At 59.6% G+C, this 22444-nt stretch overlaps 1 protein-coding gene across 2 annotated transcripts; it reads right to left on the minus strand.

The window, feature by feature from the left end:
• Positions 1-1929: 1929 nt before the first annotated feature.
• EPHB3 (EPH receptor B3) lies at positions 1930-21771 on the minus strand. 2 transcript variants are annotated; one of them, XM_032407008.1, is made up of 16 exons: positions 21200-21771; positions 12760-12824; positions 10924-11596; positions 8500-8655; positions 7392-7742; positions 7097-7221; positions 6756-6915; positions 6558-6666; positions 6148-6200; positions 4946-5068; positions 4565-4812; positions 3934-4149; positions 3672-3821; positions 3386-3579; positions 2910-3065; positions 1930-2823 (listed from the first exon to the last, which is right to left on the minus strand). In XM_032407008.1, exons 1-16 carry the CDS (start codon positions 21318-21320, stop codon positions 2715-2717), a joined length of 3009 nt encoding a protein of 1002 aa, XP_032262899.1. In that variant the 5' UTR covers positions 21321-21771; the 3' UTR covers positions 1930-2714. The 2 variants fall into 2 exon arrangements, with proteins under 2 accessions (XP_032262899.1, XP_032262900.1); XM_032407009.1 differs by lacking the exon at positions 21200-21771 and adding an exon at positions 20920-21029.
• Positions 21772-22444: the final 673 nt, after the last annotated feature.

Genomic DNA, 22444 nt, shown 5'->3' on the forward strand with positions numbered 1-22444 from the left:
CAATACCTTACCTACCCCGGATTTCTGGATTCAAGACCTCCCTCGGAATCTTCCGCCTGGGGCGCACGCACCCAAGTGCCGCCTCTGTGCCGCTCCTGGCCCCCACTCCGCCCCCGGCGCTCAACGTCCACCAGCCCGCCCTCCTCGCGGACCCAGTAGGGGGCGATACCTTACCTCTGCGGGCGGAGCCCCCGTCCCAGACTCCCGCTAAGACTGTTAAAGTGACGGGTAGGGCGCTGAGGGGGGCAGTCCAGGACACATGGGCCGCCGGCCCTCTCTCACCTCGGAGCCTCAGGACCAGGAAGTGGACACTTGAGCAGGCGCTGGGGGCGCCCCTCCTCTTTATCTGAACCCTCAGCCCGGGAATGCGGCGCGGGGTGTGCAGGACGCCACTCAGCCCCGCGTCCCCCCCCCCTGGCCGCCCGCGACACCTCGCGCCGTTGACAGCTCCGGCGCCTGGGCCCAAGGCGACCTCGGACCCCCCCCCAACACACCCCCACTCCCTTCTCAGCAGTCCCCAGCCGGGGCTGGAGGGCTCGGCGTTGGAGCTCCGTGCCCACCTCCCTCCCGAACTCCCCCCCCCCCCCCGCCCCGCCGCGGGCAGAGCCTGGCAGGGCGCCCCTCCCCCGGGCCAGCCGCTGCAGCGCGGCGCTCGGCTCCGTGGGGGGAATACTAAGGAGCGGGCGCGGCGGGAGCAGCGGAGCGCGGGAGCGCGCAGCCGCAGGGCAGGGGAGCGGGCCGGGAGTCCGCCCCGCGCGCCGTCCGCTCCCCTGCCCCCGCTCCCGGCTCGCAGGCCGCCGCCCAGCCGCCCCGGCGCTGCACGAAGCCGCAGCCTCCGCGCTCGGCCGCCTCGCAGGCCTGCTGCTCTGCGCCTGAAGTAGCTGCCCCGCGCCTCCGGGCCTGCGGCTGCCCCACCCCGCGCTACCTGCCCCACCGAGAACTCTGCCCTGCCAGACGTCTGGGAGATGTGCGGGCCCGCGAGGCGTGAACCCCGAGATCTACGAGGCTTTGCCCACGCCCCTCCCCCTCCCGGGTCTGGTCGAGACCCTCTAATTTAGGGTTTGCGGGTACCTTGGAAACGTGTTCCACGCCCAGAAAAGGTTTACTGCCTGGAGGGTCCCTCCTGACACTGGGAAAAAGGACTGCATTTGCCCCCCCCCCCCAATCTGGTCTCTTTCTGTATCCAAGGGGCCTCTGAGCGCCCCCCACAATTTCTCCTTTGACATTTCCAGAAGCTGTTTTCCTAATCCTCTTCCTGGTTCTTGTTATTTATCCTCTGAACCTTTCAAGTGTGCAGGCAGTCTCTGGGTGGGAATCCCAGCCCCAGGCCTCACTTACTGGCTCAGCGACTTTGGGCAAGTTACTTAACCTCTCCCTTTCCTCCTCTGTAAAGAAGAGATAAAAATACTTCCGTCCCTGGCTGGTTGTTGTGAGATTAAATAAGATCCATGTATAAATGGAGCATTTTCGCCCAGTGCCTGGAGTGTAGTAAGCGCTCAGTAAAGAGTAGCTGCACTTCTGGGCTGATGTTTGCTGAAAGGAGCTAGCCTCTGTATACGAACGCCAGCGTAGGCTCTTGCCCTCTGTGTCCCAAGGTCACTTGGCCCCTACACCTTCAGCTCCCTCAGAGACAATGGGTGTGAAAGGACTCTAAAACACCAGGCGACTGGGAAGTGTCTGTCCTGACCCCAGGAACACCTGGGCCTTAGCAGGAAGGCACTCCGGGGCAGTTTGCTCTCCTGTTACTGCCCACTTCCCAGAGGTTCGATGCAATAAGGCTGAAGCGCAAGATGCAATAAGTTAGATGCAGTAAGTCTGGTCTCCAAAAGACTCCAGGGAATTCTGAAGAGGGCCGGCACTGAGTGACTGTGAATCTGAGGGCATGAGGGAATCCCACCTCGGGAGGTGCAAAGAGAAGGGGCAAGAGAATCATCTTATTGCCTTTATTCCGCTGACGGCCCAGCTCGCCCCACTGCAGGGCACAGGGCCAAGCTTTTACACGCTCACCCATGCTCTCTGTGCAGGCCAGTGCATGCACAGACACACACGCGCGCGCACACACACACACACGAACACACTCACATACACATCCAAACTCTGGCTCTGAGAGTCAGTCTCTGGGGGGCAAGGGGCTACTCCTCAGCCTGCCCCTGCCTGCCCTTTTATGACAGCACCAAGGGTGGGGGTGGGGCAGGGCCCTCAGCCCCCAGAACAAGTCCCTGTGCAAACTGGAGGTGCCAGCTGGCTTCAGGATGGGGTGTCACATTTCCCCATTCCCGGAGTCCCCTCCTCCAGTTCCTGAGGGAGGGACTACTCTGCCTACCTGGGGGGGCCAGACCCCTGCCAGGGCTGGGCCCTATAGAACCCAGGCTTATCCTCCACCTGACCCTGCCAGGACCTCCAGCACTGAAGAACAACGAAGTCTGAGGTGGTGGGGATCCCCCACTGGAGAGCAGGAAGGCCTGGGCCCTGAGGGGCTTGGGGAGGGGTCATCACCCCCTCTCCTAATCCATCTTCAATATGAAGAGGTTTGGGGCACACTTCCTGGGGAGGGAGCACAGGCCTGGAGGAGAAGTCCCAGTTTGGGCCTTCCCCAAACTTCCATCTTCTGGGCCACAGCCTAAGGCCAGGCATCCAAAAGTCCAAAAGTCCAGCCGGCTGGTCAGAGTCCCTGCACAGTCCTTGGGGGGCACCCACCCAGTGGGAGTCGGGTGTCAGACCTGCACGGGCAGCGTCTGGTTCATCTGTAGCCGCATGTCCTGGATACTGCTAAGGATCTTCTTCTGATGGCCAGCCAAGGTGACCCCAATCCGGAGCAGGTCTCTGCAGAGGGACCAAGGCCAGGGTCAGTCCCTCCCCTCCTGCCCACCGCTCTGGGCCCTGCCCCTCCAAATCTGAGGCACACTCACTCTGCAGTCATCTGAGCCACCAGGTCAAAGGTTGCAAACCCCGCGCTGACAAAGCTCTCCTTGTACCGCCCCATCTTGATGGCATCTAGCCAGTCACCAACTGTCGTGAAGGTTGTGTAATCCGGGACCGTGCGGTCCAGAAGGGGCTGTGACATGCTGTGGGGAGAAGACAGAGACTTGGGTGAATCCTAATGGCAAGGGAAGCAGGGGTGGGGCTGCTGGCCCAAGAGCAGAGTGGGAACATGGGGTGCCTGGATGGTTCAGTCGGTTAAGCGTCCAACTCTTGATTTTGGCTCAGGTCATGATCCCTGGGTAGTGGGGTCGAGCCCTATGTCGGGCTCTGCGATCAGCAGGGAGTCCGCTTGGGATTCTCTCTCTCCTTCTCCCTCTTCCCCTCCCCCCTGCTCATGTGCTCCCCCCCCAATAAATAAATAAATCTTCAGAAGCAGAGTGGGAGCAGAGGCAGAGATACTGACCCAGACTGGGCACTGGCAATGACCTTGAGGCTGGCAGCATTGCGGATGAGCTTGTCCAGGGTGTTGACAATCTGGGAGAATTTGGGCCTGAGGTTCCGGTCCCGCACCCAGCAGTCCAGCATGAGCTGGTGCAGTGCTGTGGGGCAGTCCATGGGTGGGGGCAGCCGGTAATCCTGCTCTACGGCATTGATGACCTGAAGAGAGAACAGGGAAACCTGGAGTGAGCCACCACTTCGCTCCCCAGCTGACTCCCACCCACCTGGCCACTCTGGCTGGCCCCACTCACATCCTGGTTGCTCATGTCCCAGTAGGGTCGCTCTCCATAGCTCATGACCTCCCACATGACGATTCCATAGCTCCAGACATCACTAGCAGAGGTGAACTTCCGATAGGCTATGGCCTCTGGGGCAGTCCAGCGGATGGGGATCTTCCCGCCCTGGTGGGGGGGGGCACACGCCCTTCACCCTATGACTCGGGGCTGGTCCCCAGCCCCGAGCCCCTGCCTGGTTGGCCCCGCCCCCGGTCTCCCTCCCAGCTGCTTCCTGTACCAGGGAGCTGGTGTAGGTAGGATCAGAGGGATCATCCTCCAGGAAGCGGGAGAGGCCGAAGTCTGAGACTTTGCAGACCAGGTTGCTATTGACAAGAATGTTGCGGGCAGCCAGGTCTCGGTGCACGTAGTTCATCTCGGATAGGTATTTCATGCCAGCAGCAATGCCCCGCAACATGCCCACCAGCTGGATGACCGTGAACTGTCCGTCGTTGAGCTGGAGGCAACGAGCAGGCTCAGGTGGGCCCATCACCTCCCTACTGGCCCAGGGCCCGCCCGAGACCTTCATGCCCGCCCCCCTGTGCCTCCACCTACCCTCTCTAAGGCCTTGGAGACCATGCCTCACCTATCCCTGTGACTATGTGCCGAGTGCACTGAAAGTAAGCGGCCCACTGTGTGGCGGGTATCTGTATACAACATCCCGACGGACCCCGGTGAGGATCCAAATAGCTCTCACCGCTTTCATTTTATAACTAAGGCAGCTCAGACTCAGAGAGGTTACGTAAAGCCTGAGGTCACACAGGCAGAGTCGCGATGGGAACTTGGGTCTTTCTGGCTCTGAGGACCTGGCTGTTTCCCTGCACCAGCTCTGTGGGGCAGGGCAGGGAGAGGGGCTGGGGGCTGGCTCTTACCCGGAGGAAGGAGTCCAGGGCACAGTTCTCCATGAACTCGGTGAGAATCATGACTGGCCGACTTTTAGTGACCACGCCCTCTAGTCGGATTATGTTGGGGTGGTCAAACTGACCCATGATGGAGGCCTCACTGAGGAAGTCCCGCCGCTGCCTCTCTGTGTAGCCCACCTTCAGCGTCTTGATGGCCACGAACACCTCCCTGCGGCCTGGCTGTTTCAGCCGACCCCGGCACACTTCCCCAAATTCCCCTGCAGGGCAGAGGGCACAGGTAGGAAGGGGCTTCTGGGATTGGCCTTGTATCCAGTGCATGCTGGCCCCTCCCTGGGGTAACACCCCCCACCCCCGACACCTCTCCTCTCCACTGTACACTAGGGGACTCACCAGCTCCAATCACCTCCTCAATCTTGACACAGGAGACATCGATTTCCTTGGCAAACTCTCGCACAGCCTCATTAGGGTCCTCATACGTAAAAGGGTCAATATAAACCTTCATTCCAGGAGCAACTAGAGGGAGAAAAGGCAGGCATGAGAGAGGCCAGATCTTTGGCCTGCGGTGGGGGTCAGTGAGGGAACTCCTCAGGCTGCGCCCTCAGGCCCAGCGTACTGCCCTACTGCCCCTCCCCCCCAAACCCTGATGGGAGCACATTTCACACCCTCCCTCCTAAGTCTTTCCTCCCTGCTGGAGTCCCAACCCGCCCCTTCTCCACCCCCTCACCATTCCCTCCATGAGAACTAGTGGCCATAAAAGCTAGACACCTAGGATTCTTATTCTTCTTTCTCCCTCATCTCTCATCATGTCAAAACATCTCTCAGATTCATCCCTCTCCTCATTCCCACTGCCCCTGACCTTATCCAGGCCTTCAACACTCAGACTATTGCAATAGTCTCCCAGCTGGGCTCTCTGCCTCTGGACTTTTCCCACCAATCTATCCTGCATACCTGTCTCCCTAAAACAATACTCACATTGTATTACTCCCCAGCTTGAGAGCCTTTTGGATTACCTATGGTGGAGTCAAGTCCAAACTCCTCTGCCTGCCTTTCACGACCCTCCAAGGACTGGCCACAACTACCCAGTCTCGCTCCCCAGCAGCTGTCAAACCAGTCTTCTCACTGCCCCCACAGTCGGGCACTCTCCCCACCCCACCCACTACCTTCCAGAGGCTTCTCTAGCCAGGAATGCTCTCCCCCACCTCCCTAAACCCTGTTCAACCCGCCTGGCTCAGCTCAGCCCAGGCCACCTCCTCCAGGAAGGCTTCCTTTTTTCTGAACTCTTACTGCCCTTTGTAACAGGAACACCCAGCTTAACACTAAACTGTCCTCTCATTTTTTCCTATGTGTACGTATCTTGTCTTTCTCCTAGGATTAGCTGCCTTTGAGGAAAGGGGTCACTTCTCATGCATCTCTGGGGCTAGCAGGAGGGAGGTAGGGGCTCAGGAAATGGCACTTGAGTGGAAGCAGGAGGGGCTATCCGGGATAGGAGTACGAGGGATGAAATCCCAGGCAGGGGAAAAGGGTATCTCCAAGCCCTGCAGGGACCAAGGGAACTGGGGGGCGGCAGGATGAGGATGAAAAGACAAACTCACCGTACTGCTGCAGCTTCTCGGTATACTCGGAGTCAGAGCCGCGCCGCTGCTTCCTGGAGGGGGCAGGGCAGGGGTGCGGCCTGAGACAAGCCCGACAGCTCCCTCTGTCCAGGGGACCCTCGGGCTCCCAGGAGGGGCAGGGTGCACAGGGGATGGCCTGCTGCCTGGCCCCACAGGTAGTGGTAACAGCAGCTACTGGGTCTCTGGGCAAGGGACTCAGTGGACTCAGTCCCCGAGGGGATCTGCCAGGGGATGGGCAGGGGATGGGATGAGGACAGGGGTGTGGACTAGAGATGGCCTTGGCAGCGAGGAGAGTCTGGGCCTACCAAAGGCCTCTGTGGCATGTGGGCTCTAGGGTGCTCCAGGGAAGCTCTCGCCAGCCCGAGGGAGCAAGCCGGGCCTGGGAGTACCTGAGGCAGACGACAGCGATGACCACGACAGCCACCACGAAGACAAGCCCAGCCGTGGCAGAACCCACGATGAGGGGAAGCTGCTCCTGGAGCTGCTGGGCACCGGAGCCTGGAGACCGGAAGGGGACTGGGTAAGTGGAGGGACAGAAAGTGAGGAGGGACGGAGGTGAGCAGGAACAGGGGCAGTGGGGTCCGTACCTCTCTCGCTTGTGGTCTCAAACTCAGCCGGACGGCTGTACTGCCCGTAGCCGGCTACGGTGCGGGCACGGACCTGGACCACGTAGCGGGCGTCAGGCCGCAACCCGCCCAGCTGCACCGAGTTCTTCTGGCTGGTCACCGTGGAGGCGATGCCCTCACTCTGCAACACCGCGAGAAATGAGGCGCCTCAGTGGCCCTGAGGCCCATCGCCCCTGCCGCCCCCCAGGGCCCACCTGTGGCTGCCTCAGTACCCAAGAGGTACTTGCTTCCAGGGGCCCCTGACACTATCTGGGGGTCATCTTCTCACCCCAAGGCCTCCGCCTGCCCCCCAAGGCTCTGACCTTCTCAAAGTACTTCATCTCGTAGTCCAGGATGACTCCATTGGGCCGCTCTGGGGGTGCCCAGGACAGGGTCAGGCTGCTGCCGGAGCTGCTGTGCAGATGTAGTGTAGGCACTTCGGACGGGGCTAAGGGAAGATGGGGGCGGGGCTCACAACGGGCTTCTCGGGCCCTGGCATCCTTCCCAAGGACCCGGTGCCCAGGGGACCCCTGGTGGTCCATTGGCAGGCCCTGGACAACCTAAGCTCCGTGTGGGAGAAAATGACCCAGGCCCTACCCTCCCGTGCCCCCTCCTCACCAGCCTGGTTGGTGGTGATATTCACAGCCGCGTAGCGGGGGGGCAGTGGGCTCTTGCCCGAGACACCGTTGACGGCCTGCACCTCAAAGGTGTAGCGTGTGTGGGCCAGCAGATGGCTGATGTGGACCCGGCGCTCTGTCAGGCCCAGCTGCCGAGGCACAAACTCCACATTGTCATCACAGCGAGAGCAGGCTGAGGCGCCCCCGGCCCCAGGGCCCCCGTGGCACTTCTTGCAGATGACGTTGTATAGGAGGTCGTCCCGGCCACCCAGGTCCCGGGGCTCGCTCCACTCGAGGATCAGTGAGGTCTCATTCACATTGGAGATCACACCCCGGGGGGGAGATGGCACCGCTGTAGGGAAGGTGGAGGGAGAGGGCAGTAAGCTAGGGCCCCAGCACCACCCTTCCACCCAGGGTTCCTGTGTACCGCAAGCAGCTTCCTACCGCCTTGCTCTTGACTCCGCGTTAATAAGCAGAATAGCTTTCCTACAATTCTCCACTGGGAAGACGCTAGTTAGCCTTCAAGGCTCAACCTGAGATGTCACCACCTCTTGGAAGCCTTCCTTGATTCTTCTCCTTCCTGTCCTCTGCACCCCCATAGCACAATTCCTGGGCATCCTTCCAGCCCGGCACTTAGCACATTATATGGTCATTATCTGTTTTTATATCTGTTTCTCCCACCAGGTGGCAAGCTCCTTTAGGACAGTGACTGAATCTTATTCTCCTCCACATCACTGGCACCTGGCACAATGCCTGGCACCAAAGGCCAGAGCAGGGAGGAAGCAGGGCACTAGGCTGCCCCAAGGACGTGAGGCCCCCTCTATGGTTGGGGTTGGGCCAGGAGAACAGCAGTTCTACACAGTGGGAGGAGTGAGGGGCTAGAGGCCCAATGGCTCCGGATGCCTGGCTAGGAGCTGGTGGGCGCTTCCTCAGTGTTGGTGGAAAGGCTGAGGCGGCTGACCTAGATTCTGGCTCCGGGCCAGTCACTTCTCAGCTGTGCCATGTTGCGCACAACATCGCACCTCCCCAAGCCTCAGTTTCCCTATCTGGAAAGCGGCCGTTCATAGCGACTGTCTCGGGCCCCCGAGCGGGGCCATGAGCTCACTTACTGGTACAGGCACTGTCTGCAGAGTCCGAATCCGCACGGTAGAAGTTACTGTAGCAGGTGCAGATGCTGGCAGCTGGCGAGGCGGTGCGGCTGTGGGGCGGGCAGGGGAGGCAGGGCCCCTCTCCCTGCTTCGCCTTGTAACTCCCAGGGGGACAGGCTGCGTGGGAGAAGAGGATGGGCATGCCCTTCAGATCGGTGAGACTCTGGCCCTCCCCCAGCCCTGGTCTTGGCCCCTCCAGCTCCTAGACTGTGGGGGCTACGCTGGGATTGCCTAACTCCGGTACAGCTACAAAAGGCCCTTTTGCCCTGTGGAAACCCCACGTCAGCGGATTCCTCCCCGCCCCGGCCCCCCACCCCTACCCCAGGGCCTCACGGGCGAAGACGTCAGCCCCATCACCTGGGCAGCCTGGGCTTGTTGAGGCACGGAAGGGAGAGAGAAGGAAGAGGAGGGGTGGGGAAGAGACCACTGGCAGGTTGGCAGCACCCTCTACTCTGCCAGGATGCTCCCGCCCCCTCCCTGAAAGTGGAGGAAAATCACTGCTAGGACCCTCATGGCCGCCCCGGAACAGCCAGAGGCGGGGCCTTGCTCCCAGGACCAGCCTCTCTCCCCACCCACCAGGAGCAGGGCAGCGGCTCCTTCCTGCCCTTGGGCAGGGGTGGGGGCTGAAGAGGGCTGAGAAAAGGAGAAAAAGACAGCAGGCAGGAAGGCTGGGGTCACCAGGAGTTCAGAGGCCTCAAAGCATCCACAAGGGGCACCCCAGGCCCCAAAGAGAGCCCAGAGCTGGGTACCTGAACATCCCTTCTCCTCAGTTTCCTCTCTTGTCATCTACACTGGGGCCCCTGGTCCTGGGCTGTGGGGTTCTGCCTGTCTATGACAGCCATAGGATTTATTATTCAAACTGGAATATTTTGAGAGCAAAAGGGGCCGCTAGTAATAATCATGTGATAATGAGCATAAGCCAGGACTGCCCCAGACATGTGAAAGCATATGGTCACTCTATCCATATATGACTGCCCCTGGGGAGGTCATCCAGAGTGTGGAATGCCCAGAGTTGGGGCTATGCTTTTCTCTGGGATTTAATCTCCCCCTCACTAAGGTGATATTCCACCCAAGCTCTTTTGAGCCAGTGGGGGAGGGGGCAGAGGCCAGGCCAGGCTGGTTGCTATGGGAACCAGCATGCATTTCCTGCCAAGGACCTGCAGAGTGTTAGCCCCTCTTCAGGCTGTCAGGCTCATCACCCCCACCCCCTTTCTCCACTTAGGAAGAGGAAGTCTGGGGCAGGTTCCCATAGAGAAGTGGAGAGGGGCCGGGCAAGGCACTATTCACCTTGCCATGCCAACACCCAACACAGGGCATCCCGGCCAGGTGGGGCAGCCAGCCCCTCTCACACCTCGCGCTGTGCTAAGAGCCAGCCCCCACCCTTCAGAGTTACAGGCTGCAAGTGCCGGGGCAGAAGGGATAGAAGGCAAGGCCCTTAGCATCTTGCCCTGCATGGTAGAGCACTGGACAAGGCTGTAGCCCCAACTCCCACATTCCCAGCTATGACACTTTGAGTATAGTTGTTCTCGGGGACTCCGTTTCCTTACTGGCAAACGGAGGCTCGAATGAGAACCCTTCGTGAATGGGTTTTAGAACCGGAAGTCTAGTACACTGTAAGGTCTTAGGAGTCTCGGCAAGCCACCACGGACAAGCCTCCTGAACCTCCTCCTATATGAAATAAGGACAAGAGAATCCCTGTCCCCACGCATCCCCTGGCTCCCGAGAGAGTCATGACTGACACTTAGGTGGTGATGGTGTTGCCATGTGCCAGGCACTTTTCCAAGAGCTTCACATGCATCGACTCACTTAAGCCCACTATGAGTCCATAGAGGAAGCCCCACGATTGTCCCCATCCAGCACACGAGGAAACCGAGGTTCCAAGAGTTAAGTAACGTGCCCAAGGTCCCACCAGTGCTAAGTGACAGAGTTAGGACTCAGACTTCAGGGACTGGGCCCCCGACCACTGTGCTGTAAACGCCGCCTCTCGAGGAGCAGATGAGACTTCAAGGTAAAAGGGCCAAGCGTGAGTGCCCACAGCCCCTGTCCCCACAGCTCGGAGGCCCAACTAGTACTTCCAGGGAGGGCTGTCCACTTGGGGCCAAACAAAGCAGGCATCTCGGCCGGCTTCCTGCCTCTCTGCCCAGGGGCCTCCTTACCAAGGATTCTCCATGTTTCTCTTCCTGTCTCTTTAGTTTCTTTTTTATCTCATGATGCTGGTGCGTCTCCTCATTGTCTCTCCTCTCCCTCCTCGCAGCACATTCTATGCACTCGATACCCCTCTTCCCTTCCCTCCCTCTGCCTCAGACCCGAAGCCAGAGCTCCTTGACTGGCACGCAGGAGTCCCCCCCCCCCCCCCCCCCCGGCCCCAGGCCAGCCCCCACTCACGGCGGCACTGGGACTCCTTGGCAGCTGGCTCGTGGCCGGTTGCACAGGTGCAGGCTCCCACGGGCACCATCCACTCCCCATCGCCGTTGCAGTAGAGCTTGAGTGGTACGGACACCTCCACAGCGTTAGCGATGCAGGTGCCAGGGGCAATGACCAGAGAGGTGGGCTCGGCCCCAGTGAGGGTCTCGGGGAAGAGGGCGAAGCCTGCGGTGGTGGACGCACACTTCTTGTAGAAGGCCCGCACAGAGATGAGCGACATGCAGGCGCCCTGGTCCTGGAAGGCCAAGTAGAAACCGGCCTTGGAGAGCGGCCCAAAGCTTCGCACCTTGGTGTTGACGCGGCCAGCGTCAAGCCGCGAGAAGCTCTCATCGGGCGCGATGGTGTCCACCTTCACGTAGGGGTTCTCCATCCAGAAGGGGGAGGAGGCCGAGGCCACATCACTGTCAGCCTCGTAGTAGAAGAGGTTGAAGGTCTCTTTGCAGGAGCCAGGGATGTTGGGGATGCTGTTGCAGTCACGCACGGTGAACTTGAGCTCCACGTAGACGCGCTGCACCTCTCGCCGCCAGATGAAGCCCGTGCGCAGCCAGTTGTTCTGGCTTGACTCCCGCACGTTACACACCTGGTACGTGCGGATGGGGTTCATGGCCTCATCGTAGCCACTCACCTCTTCCCACTGTGCATGGGCCAAGTGAAAAAGACAGAATGAGCGCCAGCACGTGCCAGGTGCTTACCACGTGCCCAGATCCGTGTTTACTTCACAGGGATGCTTCTGTGGTGTACTGGCTGGGCATGCAGACTACATGGGTTCAAATCCCAGTCCTTGCTGTGTGACTATGGGTCAAGCCACTTAACCTCCCTGTACCACCGTTTCCCCATCTGTAACATGGCGAGAATAAAGCCATATAAGGAATAAATGAGTTTAAGTGAATAAAAAACTTAGAGCATTTGATAAGTATTATGGGACTATAATATTTGTTATCTTTGTGCCTCAGTTTCACTGTCTATAAATGGGGCTGATTGGATGTAAATGACATGGTAGGGAATCAAATCAGTTTAATATATACAATGGGCCTGTAACAATGTCCCATACAGAGCACGCATTCAATAAACACTGGCTGTCACTATCACATTTAACCTTCACTACAACCCCATGAGAAGGTACATCTGTTGTCTTGCCCCCACTCTACAGAAGAGGAAGCCAAGACTCTCAAAGGTAGAGACTTGCCCAAGGTCACACAGTCAGGTCTGGTGAATGAGGGCCTGGAGCGCCATCCCACCCCAGTGTTCCAGAGCTCAGTGGAGTTGTGAAGGCCATCTAGGGAGGTTAATTAGAATATGTTAGAAATGTCAGAACTACAGGAATTTAACTGTTTAGAAATGGAAGCCCAGAAAAGTAAGTTGCCTTGCTAAAAGTCACATAGCAAGTTAGAAATCTGGAGCCAAGGTTTCCTGGTCCCCAAGACAGTGCCCTACCCAGGGACCCAGGAAGGAGGGAGATGGTTGGAGAAGATAGGCAAAGAGCTCTCAGGCAGGAGAGGGATGGTGACAGGCTGAAGGCAGGCTGAGGGGTGGGCAGAGGGAGAGTGGGACAAAGATGGTGTGTGTGGGGGAGGAAGACACAGACAGGCTGAAGGCTGAAAGGGTGAGAATTACCCATAGGCAAAGAAGGAAGGTGACAGGTGCAGGGATGGGAATGACGCAGAAGGTGAAACTGATAGGCAAGGGGGGCAGAGGCAGCCCTTCTCAAGCCCCGGTGAGGCGAGGGAAATGGACGCTGATGGAGGAAGTGGCCTACTTGACAACCAGCACTCAGGGGAGATGGTGGGGAAGGCTTACCCCACTTTCTGGATGAGATGTCCATGCCAACTCCGATGTCACCCATTTTGTGTCCATGAGGGTTTCTGGGGAGCAAGAGAAGAACAAAGGTCAGAAGCCATGCTCAGGATGGGGAGAAAGAGGTCGTCCAAGAAAGGCCAGGACACCAGAGAATGATTCCCACCAGGTACCAGCCCATCCCACCCCACCCCACCCCCAAGTCCTCGAAGCTCTCAGCCACCCTGCCCTGGAGAAGAGCCTGCAGCCATCCCCAGAAACGTGATAGCCCCAGAGACGTGAGCCGTCAGGTCAGCCAGTCGGAGGTGGGTGTGTGCTACCGACACCAGCCGGGGTTCCAGAGGTAAAAGCCAGGCCCAGTTCACACACCTACAGGCTCGGCTAATCTCCACACAAGGGGGTAGCAGGCCCTTTATCCTGGAACAAAGGACCGTGTCCTTCAGACGCTGCTGCCCAGGCCTCCCCTGACTCCATTCCCAACACAAAGGCCCGGCACCACACATGCCCAGGGGAATGGGAGGGCAGCTACACGGCAGAGCCTGCTCCCACCCAGCCTCCCACTCAAACACCTCTGGGGGATGGGGCACGAATACTCTTTGAGGCTGGGCTGAGGGCCACCAAGACAAGCTAGTTCAGTTCTTTCCACAGTCCTTGGATAAGGACTGTTGGTGTACCCCTTTTACAGGTGAGAAAACAGAGGCCCAGATAAAGTAAATATACGGTCTAAGGTAAAACTGCTAGGACTTGGGGTGAAGGGTTGAAAGGTAGCAGACTCCATAACTAACCCCTTAACCAGAGCACTCTGACTACAGTGTGAAGGGAAGAAGAAAGAAAGCCTAGAAAGCTCCTGTAAATCCTGTAAGTCCCAATCCAGCTGTCACCTCCTCCAGGAAGCCTTCCCTGAACCACCAAATTAGGGTTAGATTCCTTCCTCTGTGCATCCAGGGCCAGGGGCTTTGTCATAGCACCAATCCTGTTCCAAGCTTCAGTTTCTTATCTGTTTCCCCTTGCTCACCCATAGGAGGGGCCCGTTAACGTTTCTGACATAAACTCACTCCCCTAGGAATCAGGTTCTGGGTTCTGACTGAACAATTCTGCTCTCTGAGAGGAGAGAGACGCCAACTCCTTTCTTAGAGCCTGGGAGACAGGGCAGCAGCAGTTCTCCCCTCTGCCCTGAGCTGGAAGGGGGCAGGTTGGGGCTGCCCGGGAGGAGAAAGACCCAAACCCCACAGGTTCCAGGCTTATGGCCTTCACTGGTTTCCTGCAGTCTGGGTCTGAGCTGAGGATGGTGGGTGAGGCAGCTGTGGCCCCAGACCCTCATGTAAGGCAAAGGGGGAGTGAAGCTCCCTCTTCTTCTATTAGAGGTGGCTGGCCCCTGGAGGACCTGGCTGCAGGGTGAGCCATCCCAGCCTCATCGGTCGGTGGCCCGACAGGCCTCTCTGGCAGACAGACAGACAGACACAGACATCTGGCAGGGGGCTAGGAGGCAAGGAGAGATGGGCAGAAGCAGGGGCCCAGAGACAGGCAGGGAGAGAGGTGGTGGAGCAGGGGCCTCGCCAAGGCGGACGGTGGGTGGCTCCGAGCTGGAAGGACGCGCAGAGCCGGCTGGCTAGGCCCAGCCGGTGGGGTGGTCAGCTGAGGACTACAGAAGACGGTGAGCTGGAGAGACAAGGAGGCCCGAGGAGACAGAGACAGAGAGGGAGGTTTCCAAGTAGCCTCTTCCCCAGCCAGCAGCCCAGAGTATTCCTGTCCCTGGAGCCAGTCGAGCCCAGCGCACCCCCTCCCCCCCAAACCAGCCAGCCAGCCAGCCAGTCCGCCTGCTTGTCTGCCCGCTGCCCGCCACCCGCCCGCCCCGAGCAGGCAGGGGCTCCCACCGCTCCCTCGAGCTGCCTCCCTCCTCCCTCTCCCTCACTTCCTTCTGCTCAGCCTGTGCCAAACCCATCTGGAACTGTTTAAACCCAAATATTCAGCCCCCTCCCCCCTACAGCCAGATTCCTCCACAGTTTAAAACAAGCCCTGTGCTGGCTCTGAGAGGACTGAGGGGAGGGAGGGGACGGTGGGGACCAGGAGGGGAGGGGGTAGGCAGGGGTGGAGGGAGGCTCTTCATTTCTGTTTAATTTCTGGGGAGCGGGAGAGGGAGGGGGCGGGGATCGGCCCTTGGCCATCGCTCAGCCTTGGCCATCGCTCAATCTCGGCACATTTTTCCCATTAATGAGGAGAGGACTTGGATTTTGAGTCATGTGTGCCCGAGGAAGGGCTCCGGTCACCCTGGTGGGGAGGGGGCTTGCTCTCTGGGGAGGGGAGGGGCCCGCTCCCTTCAGCAAGAGGGAGACCCTGAGGTGCCTGTGTCCCAGACTCAGGAAGGGCATGGGGGGGTCTCAGCATCCATCTGTCTGTGGCATGGGGAGGGACAGACCCAACCCGACAGAGCCCACCTTCCTCTGCTACGTGTGTGCCGCACGCGCGTGCACGTACGCAAGCTGGGGTGAAGAATATGAGGTACAGGAGTAAGGACAAAAGAGGACTGAGTGAGCAGTTTCCAAGCTCCCCAGCTGCCAATTGCACCCCCATCCTCCTTTGCCCCCCATGTGGCTGCTGGAGGGAGACCAGAAGGCAGACAGCCACTCTCTGCTACAGGGCTCTGTCAGGCCGGAAACCCCACCGGCCCCTCCAAAGCGAGCAGGGAAGTGGACAGCAGGCCTGGGGGCTTTCTGGAACTGGGGCTTCAATGCTCAGAAGTGAACCAGCACCCCTTTCAGGTTTCCAAAGGGCCACAGAGAACGGCCACGTGGCGGCAGCTGTGTGGCTCTTGCCTGTGCACAAATACACACCCGCACAAGCATTCCCCAGTTCTCAGTGGCTGGGCTCATTCTCTGCCACTGGGGCCAAAGAATGACAAGTCAACACATATGGTGGACAAAAACACACAAAGCCACAGCCTCCCGCAAACACACACACACACACACACACACACACACACACACGGCTTCATACACAGCCACGGTCTGTCTTTTTCAGACACACAGATGCATATGGTACAAACAGATTAGTCTCCCTTAGACATTCACATACAGTGAAGCTTCCCTACACACGGATTTGGTTTGTCTTAGGCAAACACTCACTCTTAGAGTCTTCATGTGTGCAGATTTCCAGAGACCTCGGCGTACGCGGAGGGCACGCACACCAAACAGTACATTCTCCTTACACACCCAACTGCCCACGATTGCCAGCCCCAAGTCACAGTCTTGAGTGTAGCCAAGTGCAAACCCAAACACCAGGTTCTCCATACAGACTCGACGACGTGCTCTTACGCAGTCACGCCCAGCGGGCATCGGCTGCACACGCTGATGTGCGTGTGCACTCCAACATGCCACAGGAGCACGCAGTGCTAATGCCCACGTCTACGGTTTGGATAAAGCCTCAGAGGTGCATCCTCCACACACATGCAACACACGCACACACACACATTGCAAGCATGTTCTTTCTATGAGCTGAGTCTTCAGGTGGGGTGGAGGATGGGCTAGGAGAAGGCAATGTCTGCTAAGAAAGCAGAGGGACTGGGCCAGTCTTGGCCAGAGGTGCAGGGAAGGAGCAAACCCCAGACCTGCCTCCCGTGGCCCTGGCCGAGGCCGGAGCGGTCACTGGTCACGAGGCTGGGGCTGGGGCAAGGGCCTGAAGATGATTCTGGGTGTGGCTGGGTGTAGCCTCCCCAGGTACTTCCTGGCCAGCACAATGGCACTGTCCTCAGCACTGAGCCCTTGGAGAGGGGTGGCATCATGAAGAGACTCAGCCCCAGGAGCTTTGGGCAACACTTCCACACATACATTGGGCACCCAGCAAGAAGAGAATATCGTGGGCACCCAGCCTGTGTCTGAGGGCCTCACTGGGCAGCTGGGAGCCAGCCACCAACCCTGGTGAAGGGCCAAGTACACACAACTTTATGGAACTGCCAGACCCCACAGCACCCCAGGTCCCAAGTCACACAGAGCACACTGCTCTGTGTCAGTGAGACCCAGGGAATCAAAAAACCCCAGAGACAAAAGCAAGAAGCCCAAGCTCCAGATGAGGGACTTTAAGGCGGTGGGGAAGGTCATGCTCCTGGGCTGGGCCAGCGGAGTGTGCAGGGGCAGGTGGACCGAGGGGCAGAATCCGGACAAGAAGGTGCATAGCCCTGCCTGCAAAGAGAGGGAGAAAAACCCCACGCCGGCCCTGAGTTGGTCTCCCTCCTCCTTGATGGGGTCCCGACCTCGGCCAACCAACCCAAGGGCGCTGTCCCATCTTCTCCCATCTTGCCCCTACCCTGCGTGTCAGTGGGTGCACATGTGTGTACCAAGCTGCACACTCAGGGTGGTCAGCCTGAGGAGGAAGGGGGCCTGGGGGAGGGTTGCTATGGGACCTAGAAGAGCCTAACTCACCCCCCCAGCTACCTCTCCCTTTCTCCACCCATGGCCCCTTGGCCCTCCATTCTAGGATGGAGGGGAGGGGAGCATCTCAAAACAGAGAACACATTTTGTTTTCCATTCCTCTCTTCAGATCGTGGGGATTTATAATTAAATAAACCTGAGAGGGAGAAGGGAGGAGAAAGCACAGAGCAAGGAGCCCAGATGCCTCAGTGTTCATCCATGCCCCCACCCTAGTCCTGGCCTTGCCAGCCAGCCAGGACGGATGGACAGCTAGCCCTTCAGTGAGGCCTCTGAGCCCTTCCCTGGGATCCCAGCCACAGTGGCTCTGGCCAGGGGTCTGGGGGCAGAAGGCAATAGGAGATCTGGGGCCAGGGCAGCCCTTGGGGCAGGGGGCCTCTCCCACCCCATCAGGTGCCCAGCTGTACCCAGTCTCCCTCCCCCCCCCACCTCCCCAGCTGCCCAATCCCGACAAACCAGTTTGACTCAGCACAACAGGCAGGGCTACAATTTTCAAACTATGCAGGCCTGGTGATTCAGCCTCTTCATGCTGTTTAATTAGTGTAAGGCCGGGTGGCGGAGGCCTTGCCCACGGCAGCTTAGGCTTTAGCTCCCCGCCGCTGAGGCCACAGAGCGGGAGGTAGCAGCAGCTCTGGCTAAAGGGAAGGCAGTGACGAGCAAACTGGTTCCCCCAAATACCTGCCACCGTCCTTCGGCGGCAGCTCTGAGGTGCCAGCTCGTGACAAACAGGGATGGGGTGGGGGCGCCAGAGGCAACTCTAGGAGTGAGCCAGCCCAGAAATCCCAGGCCTGGCGTCCCCTCTCAGCGAGCACCTCCTCAGGGGCCACTGCTGCTGCCTCGGCGGGCGAGAGGGACTCACACACCGCCTCCTTCCCTCACACACCAGGGGCACTGAGGCCGTCCCCACCTCTTGCACCTGGCAACCGGTTCTCTTTCCTCACAAGGGTAGGCTCTCTGCAGACCTCCCCGTCCCATCTAAGGGGTAAGGCCCCTACGGCCCAGACTTCCTTCCTCATCCCACGCTTGTTCCTGGTCTGCTCACCTTCCGGTTCGTGGTCCTGAAGGGGAGAAGGATCTTGGCTCGAGGGCCTGGGAGACACTACTCAAAAGGAGAGTCAGCAACGAGGTGGCCCCGTTTTCTTATGACTAAGGGTAAATCTGAGGGTAAAATCAGCGTGTGTTTGCAGGGAGAGGTAAGCAGTCAGAGGGCAAGGTGAGAGGAGTTTCCTCAACCAAGGAGGACGAGCAAGGACCCTGGCTCCATCCTCATGGAAAACTGATGAGGTCCTTGGACGCAGTCTTGGTGGACCCCAAGTATGTAGGGAGGTAGAGCAACCAGGTGCTAGACAGCACCTAACCAGGGGGTCCATGACGAAACAGTACACACAACTCAGGACTCTGGGCCTAGATATAATGGCCCCCGGATGCAGAGAGCCAAAAGGCTCCCCTAGGCCCAGGGCAAACCAAATCCTGGCAAAGCCAAATGGAAGGTTGGAGCAAGGAGCCTGGATCCTCTGCCTGTAAAGTTTGGGAGTGGGGAGAGTCCCAGCTAGCCCTGCCAGGTGGCCATAGCCCAGAACCACCAAGGCTTCCCACCTCACCCTTCAAGCTCCAGACAGGGCTGGGGGATGGGCAGGACACAGACAGCTGCCCCTGACCTCGCTCTCATCCCATCCCATCCCATCCCTCCCAGAGCTGAAGGGAGATGGAAGTGGGGAGACAATTTTCTCTTCAGACCAACCTTCCCCCGTCACACCGCCCCCCTCACCCCTTCCTCTAACCTCCCTCCAGCAGGTAAGGCACACACCAGTTTCACTTCTGTCCCTCCTCAGAGAGCAGACCCTAGGGTAACAATAATAGCAGTTAATCCCTGAATAATAATGGCTGTGTGCTAAGCACCCCACACACATTAAGGACACAATCTTCCCTACAACTCTAGGATAGTGGGTGCTATTACTGACCCATCTCACAACGAGGGAGAACTGAGTGGGCAGGCGTACTTCTGTGTGGGGGTCTGCACCCCAAAGCATCTCTCTTTTTCCTTTCATTCTCCCGCACACAAACTGAAAACCCTAAGGTCTGAGGTATGGCAAAAGTAAAGGAACTGGTAAAAGCCACACATGGAAGGCACTGCTGCTTCCTTGGGGCATCCCACACTGGCCTGGCCTGCCAGCCACCACCTGCCCAGTCGGGGAGTAGCCCCAGACACAGCCGAGGGGGGAAGGAGGGACAAGGCTGGGGCCCTGCCACCCTCTCTTTCTTGTGCTGCTACTGCTCATGGGCCCTCTGTCTCCTGGTCAGCCCCTCAGCGTTCTGGCCTGGAGGCCTGGAGACCTGGATGCCAGCTCCCAGCTACGGCCTGCCACTGAGGGTCTAGCAGATGGCGAGGGGTGAAGAGGAGGAAGAAAGGGAGGAAGGAGTGAGCCTCTTCGGGTAGCCCCTGCTCACCTGACCCAAACCACACCCCCTCCGCCCCACTGGGAGCACCAGCACCACCACACCTGACAAGGACCCCGCGCCTAGCACACACACAGCGCCCCAGAAGCGCCTGTGCTTGCGTCGCCCCTCCTGGCCTAAGACACAGAGACATAGACCTGGGAACTCCAACAGGCTCCCTGGCTCACACCCTTGAGGCAATCAACAACAAAGCCCCACACTGGTTTCTCACGCCTGAGATCCTATCACACACATGTGGGCGCGACCTCAGTGTGTCTGCTTGGATTTGCATGTGTCCACCCGTGTGAATCGGTCTGTCAGGGCTGGTGGGCTCAGAGATAAAAGGGGGTGGGGGTTCATAGGAACATTTCTTCCATAGAGAACACTGGAAAGCACCAGAAGATGCCTTTCTTTCAGAACTGTGCTCTTTCTTCCTTCCAACCTTTAAGTTTACCAATTGTGAACATACAAACAAACCAAGTTACACAGAATTCATATTTTTGTTTCTGTACGAAGAAAGTGACTAGTTGGCTGTGAAAGACGCCGAAAATAAAAACTGGCTATATTCCAATTTCCCCCAGATTTCTGTGGTGTCCTGCCCTCCACATTAAGGAAGGTTTTTCTTCTCTCATTTAATGGCTTCAGTTTTTTTGGAAACTCTGTGTGTGCGCGTCTATTGTTCGTGACCAGTGTCAGCGCCTCTGTCTCCCGCAGGCTCGTGTCAAGTGGCCACATGCGTGTGAGCTCTCCCACCAGGGCCAACAGCATCCTGTTCCCCCAAGTACAGTCGCTTGCAAGTTGGAGCTACCCCCCCCCCCCCCCCCGCCAGCACCGTCTGGGTCGGCTTCACACAACCTATTGAGAAACTCGGCCTTTCCCCACCGGCAAATGGGGCAAACCCCTGAACTTCGGGGGTTCAACGGAGACCCGAGCACTCGGATGTCCTGCTAGAAGGCGGAGGAGAGCCGCAGAGCAGCGCGCACTGCCCGTGCACGCAGCACCTCGTGGGTAACTGGCGCTCCGTAAACCATAAACAATAACAGGCCCCCGCCTCTCCACCCCGCAGCCATCCCCTGACAAAGCGGGGTGCACGCACTCACACCTCTCACAGTCAACTCCAACGGCTTCTTAACCAACGCCGCCCCCCAACCTGGGAGTCCCGCTTCGCCCCCACCCGCCACAGCCCCGCGGCAGCCTCAGAGGCCCCCGCCTCGCCCGGTGGGTCGCCCACACTCCCTCGCCTCCCCGGGCCGCTGGGGGCCCCGCTCCTCTGCGGTGAGTGCGGGGTTCTCCCCCAAGAGCTCACAGCGCTGCCGTGACTTTCGGGGACGCTCAACCCGAGTCCAGCTGCCGGAGAGCCACGATCCGCGTACCGCCGGCCTCGGAGCCAGCTGGAGCCTGCGAGGCGGCTCCGGGGGCGTCCTCCCCACCCCATCCTCCGGCCCCCGGAGCGGCGGCGCGGGTGACGGAGCCTCCTCCGACGTGCGCCCAGCTGGCATCTGACCCACCCCGCGGGTCCCCTCCGGCCTACGCTCGGGTGACCCCGGGCACCGTAAGCCTTGGACGCGCCCCCCGACGCCGCTCACCTTCCAGCGCCCGGCAGCCGGTGGACAGCAGCAGCGGCAGCAGCAGCAGCGGAGGGAGCAGCGGCAGGAGCCCCGGCGGCGGCGGCGGCGGCGGTGGCGGCGGCGGGCGGGCTCGGGCCATGGCCGGGGCGGGCTCCGGGAGCCGAGCCGGGCCGCGCCGGGCCGCGCCGGCGGGGCTGCGGGCACCCGGGGAAGGTCCGCTCCTCGGGCTCCGAGGAACGTTCGCGTACGGTCCCAGGAGATCCGGGCAAGGAAAGGGTGCGATCCAGGCGGGCGGCTCCGGGACCGAGGCGGCGGCCCGAGCCTGGCGATGCTGGGGGATGCAGGCAGGTCGGACCCGCGGGAATCTGGACAGACCGGTCCAGGAGGATCACGGGCGCTGGAGAGCTCGGAGCCGAGAGCTCCGGGAGGCGGGCCGGAGCGGAAGGGCGCAAGTGGTGGTAGTTCGGGGGCACAGTTATCTGGCGGTCTGCCGCGGGCCCGACTCGGATCCGGGGCTCCGGGTGCGCGCGCCGTCCGGGGTCCGAGCAGGGATCTTGCTGCGCCGCTCACCTACTCACTTCTGCTGTCCCCAGCGCCGGCTCTGCCGTTCTGGGCGAGAGGGGCGGGACCGGCCTCCTGCCTGTCAGCGCCGTGGCCCCGCCCCTAGCCGCGGGCCGCCCACTCACAGACCGCCAGGCGCACTGGTTCGGCCTCGGGAGCTCTCTGCTGGAGTCCAGTTGGCGGCGCCTCCATCAGGCCCACCTTCAGGGTCTCCGAAGCCTGGAGTGGGCGGGGCCAAGGAAAAGATGAATTAGATTGGGCGGAGCGATGCCGTCAATCAAACGGAAACCCCGCCTCCTGTTTCCAATTGGCCACTAGTAACCGAACCTGAGTGTGAAGTGATGCCAGTCACATACAACAAGCTGAGGGCGCCCCCCTGTGGTCTACACGCGCCCAGGGACGCCCCCACGTGGCTGTCTTTTCTCCAGGCACCTCCAGACCCTGAACTGAGTTTAGGCACTATCAAGGGGGCGCCCATCCGCAACACATCCTGCCACCAGGGCCTTCTGCTTTTTTATTTATTCATTCATTCACTCATTCAGCCGTTCTTTGAGCATAGACTCTATTGCTGCCGGCGCTACGGCAATAGACAGAGGCCTGCGTTCTCTTGGAGCTAGTTTAGTGATGGAGGCAGGCATGAGGTCATCACGGCAGAGCATAATAGGTATTATCGTGGAGGAAAGACAGAGTTGCCAGAGCACA

Source organism: Phoca vitulina, unplaced genomic scaffold, assembly GCF_004348235.1.
Source record: "Phoca vitulina isolate PV1807 unplaced genomic scaffold, GSC_HSeal_1.0 scaffold8, whole genome shotgun sequence".
Lineage (NCBI taxonomy): Eukaryota > Metazoa > Chordata > Mammalia > Carnivora > Phocidae > Phoca > Phoca vitulina.

Bases quoted from the DNA above. Each gene is read 5' to 3' on its own strand.
- EPHB3 (XM_032407008.1), bottom strand. From the start codon at position 21,320: ATGGCCCGAGCCCGCCCGCCGCCGCCACCGCCGCCGCCGCCGCCGCCG. The intron at 11,597-12,759 runs GTAAGCCTTCCC...GCCCATGCACAG, and splicing joins CATCTCATCCAGAAAGTGGG to TGGGAAGAGGTGAGTGGCTA. The intron at 5,069-6,147 runs GTGAGTTTGTCT...TTCTCCCTCTAG, and splicing joins CGAGAAGCTGCAGCAGTACG to TTGCTCCTGGAATGAAGGTT.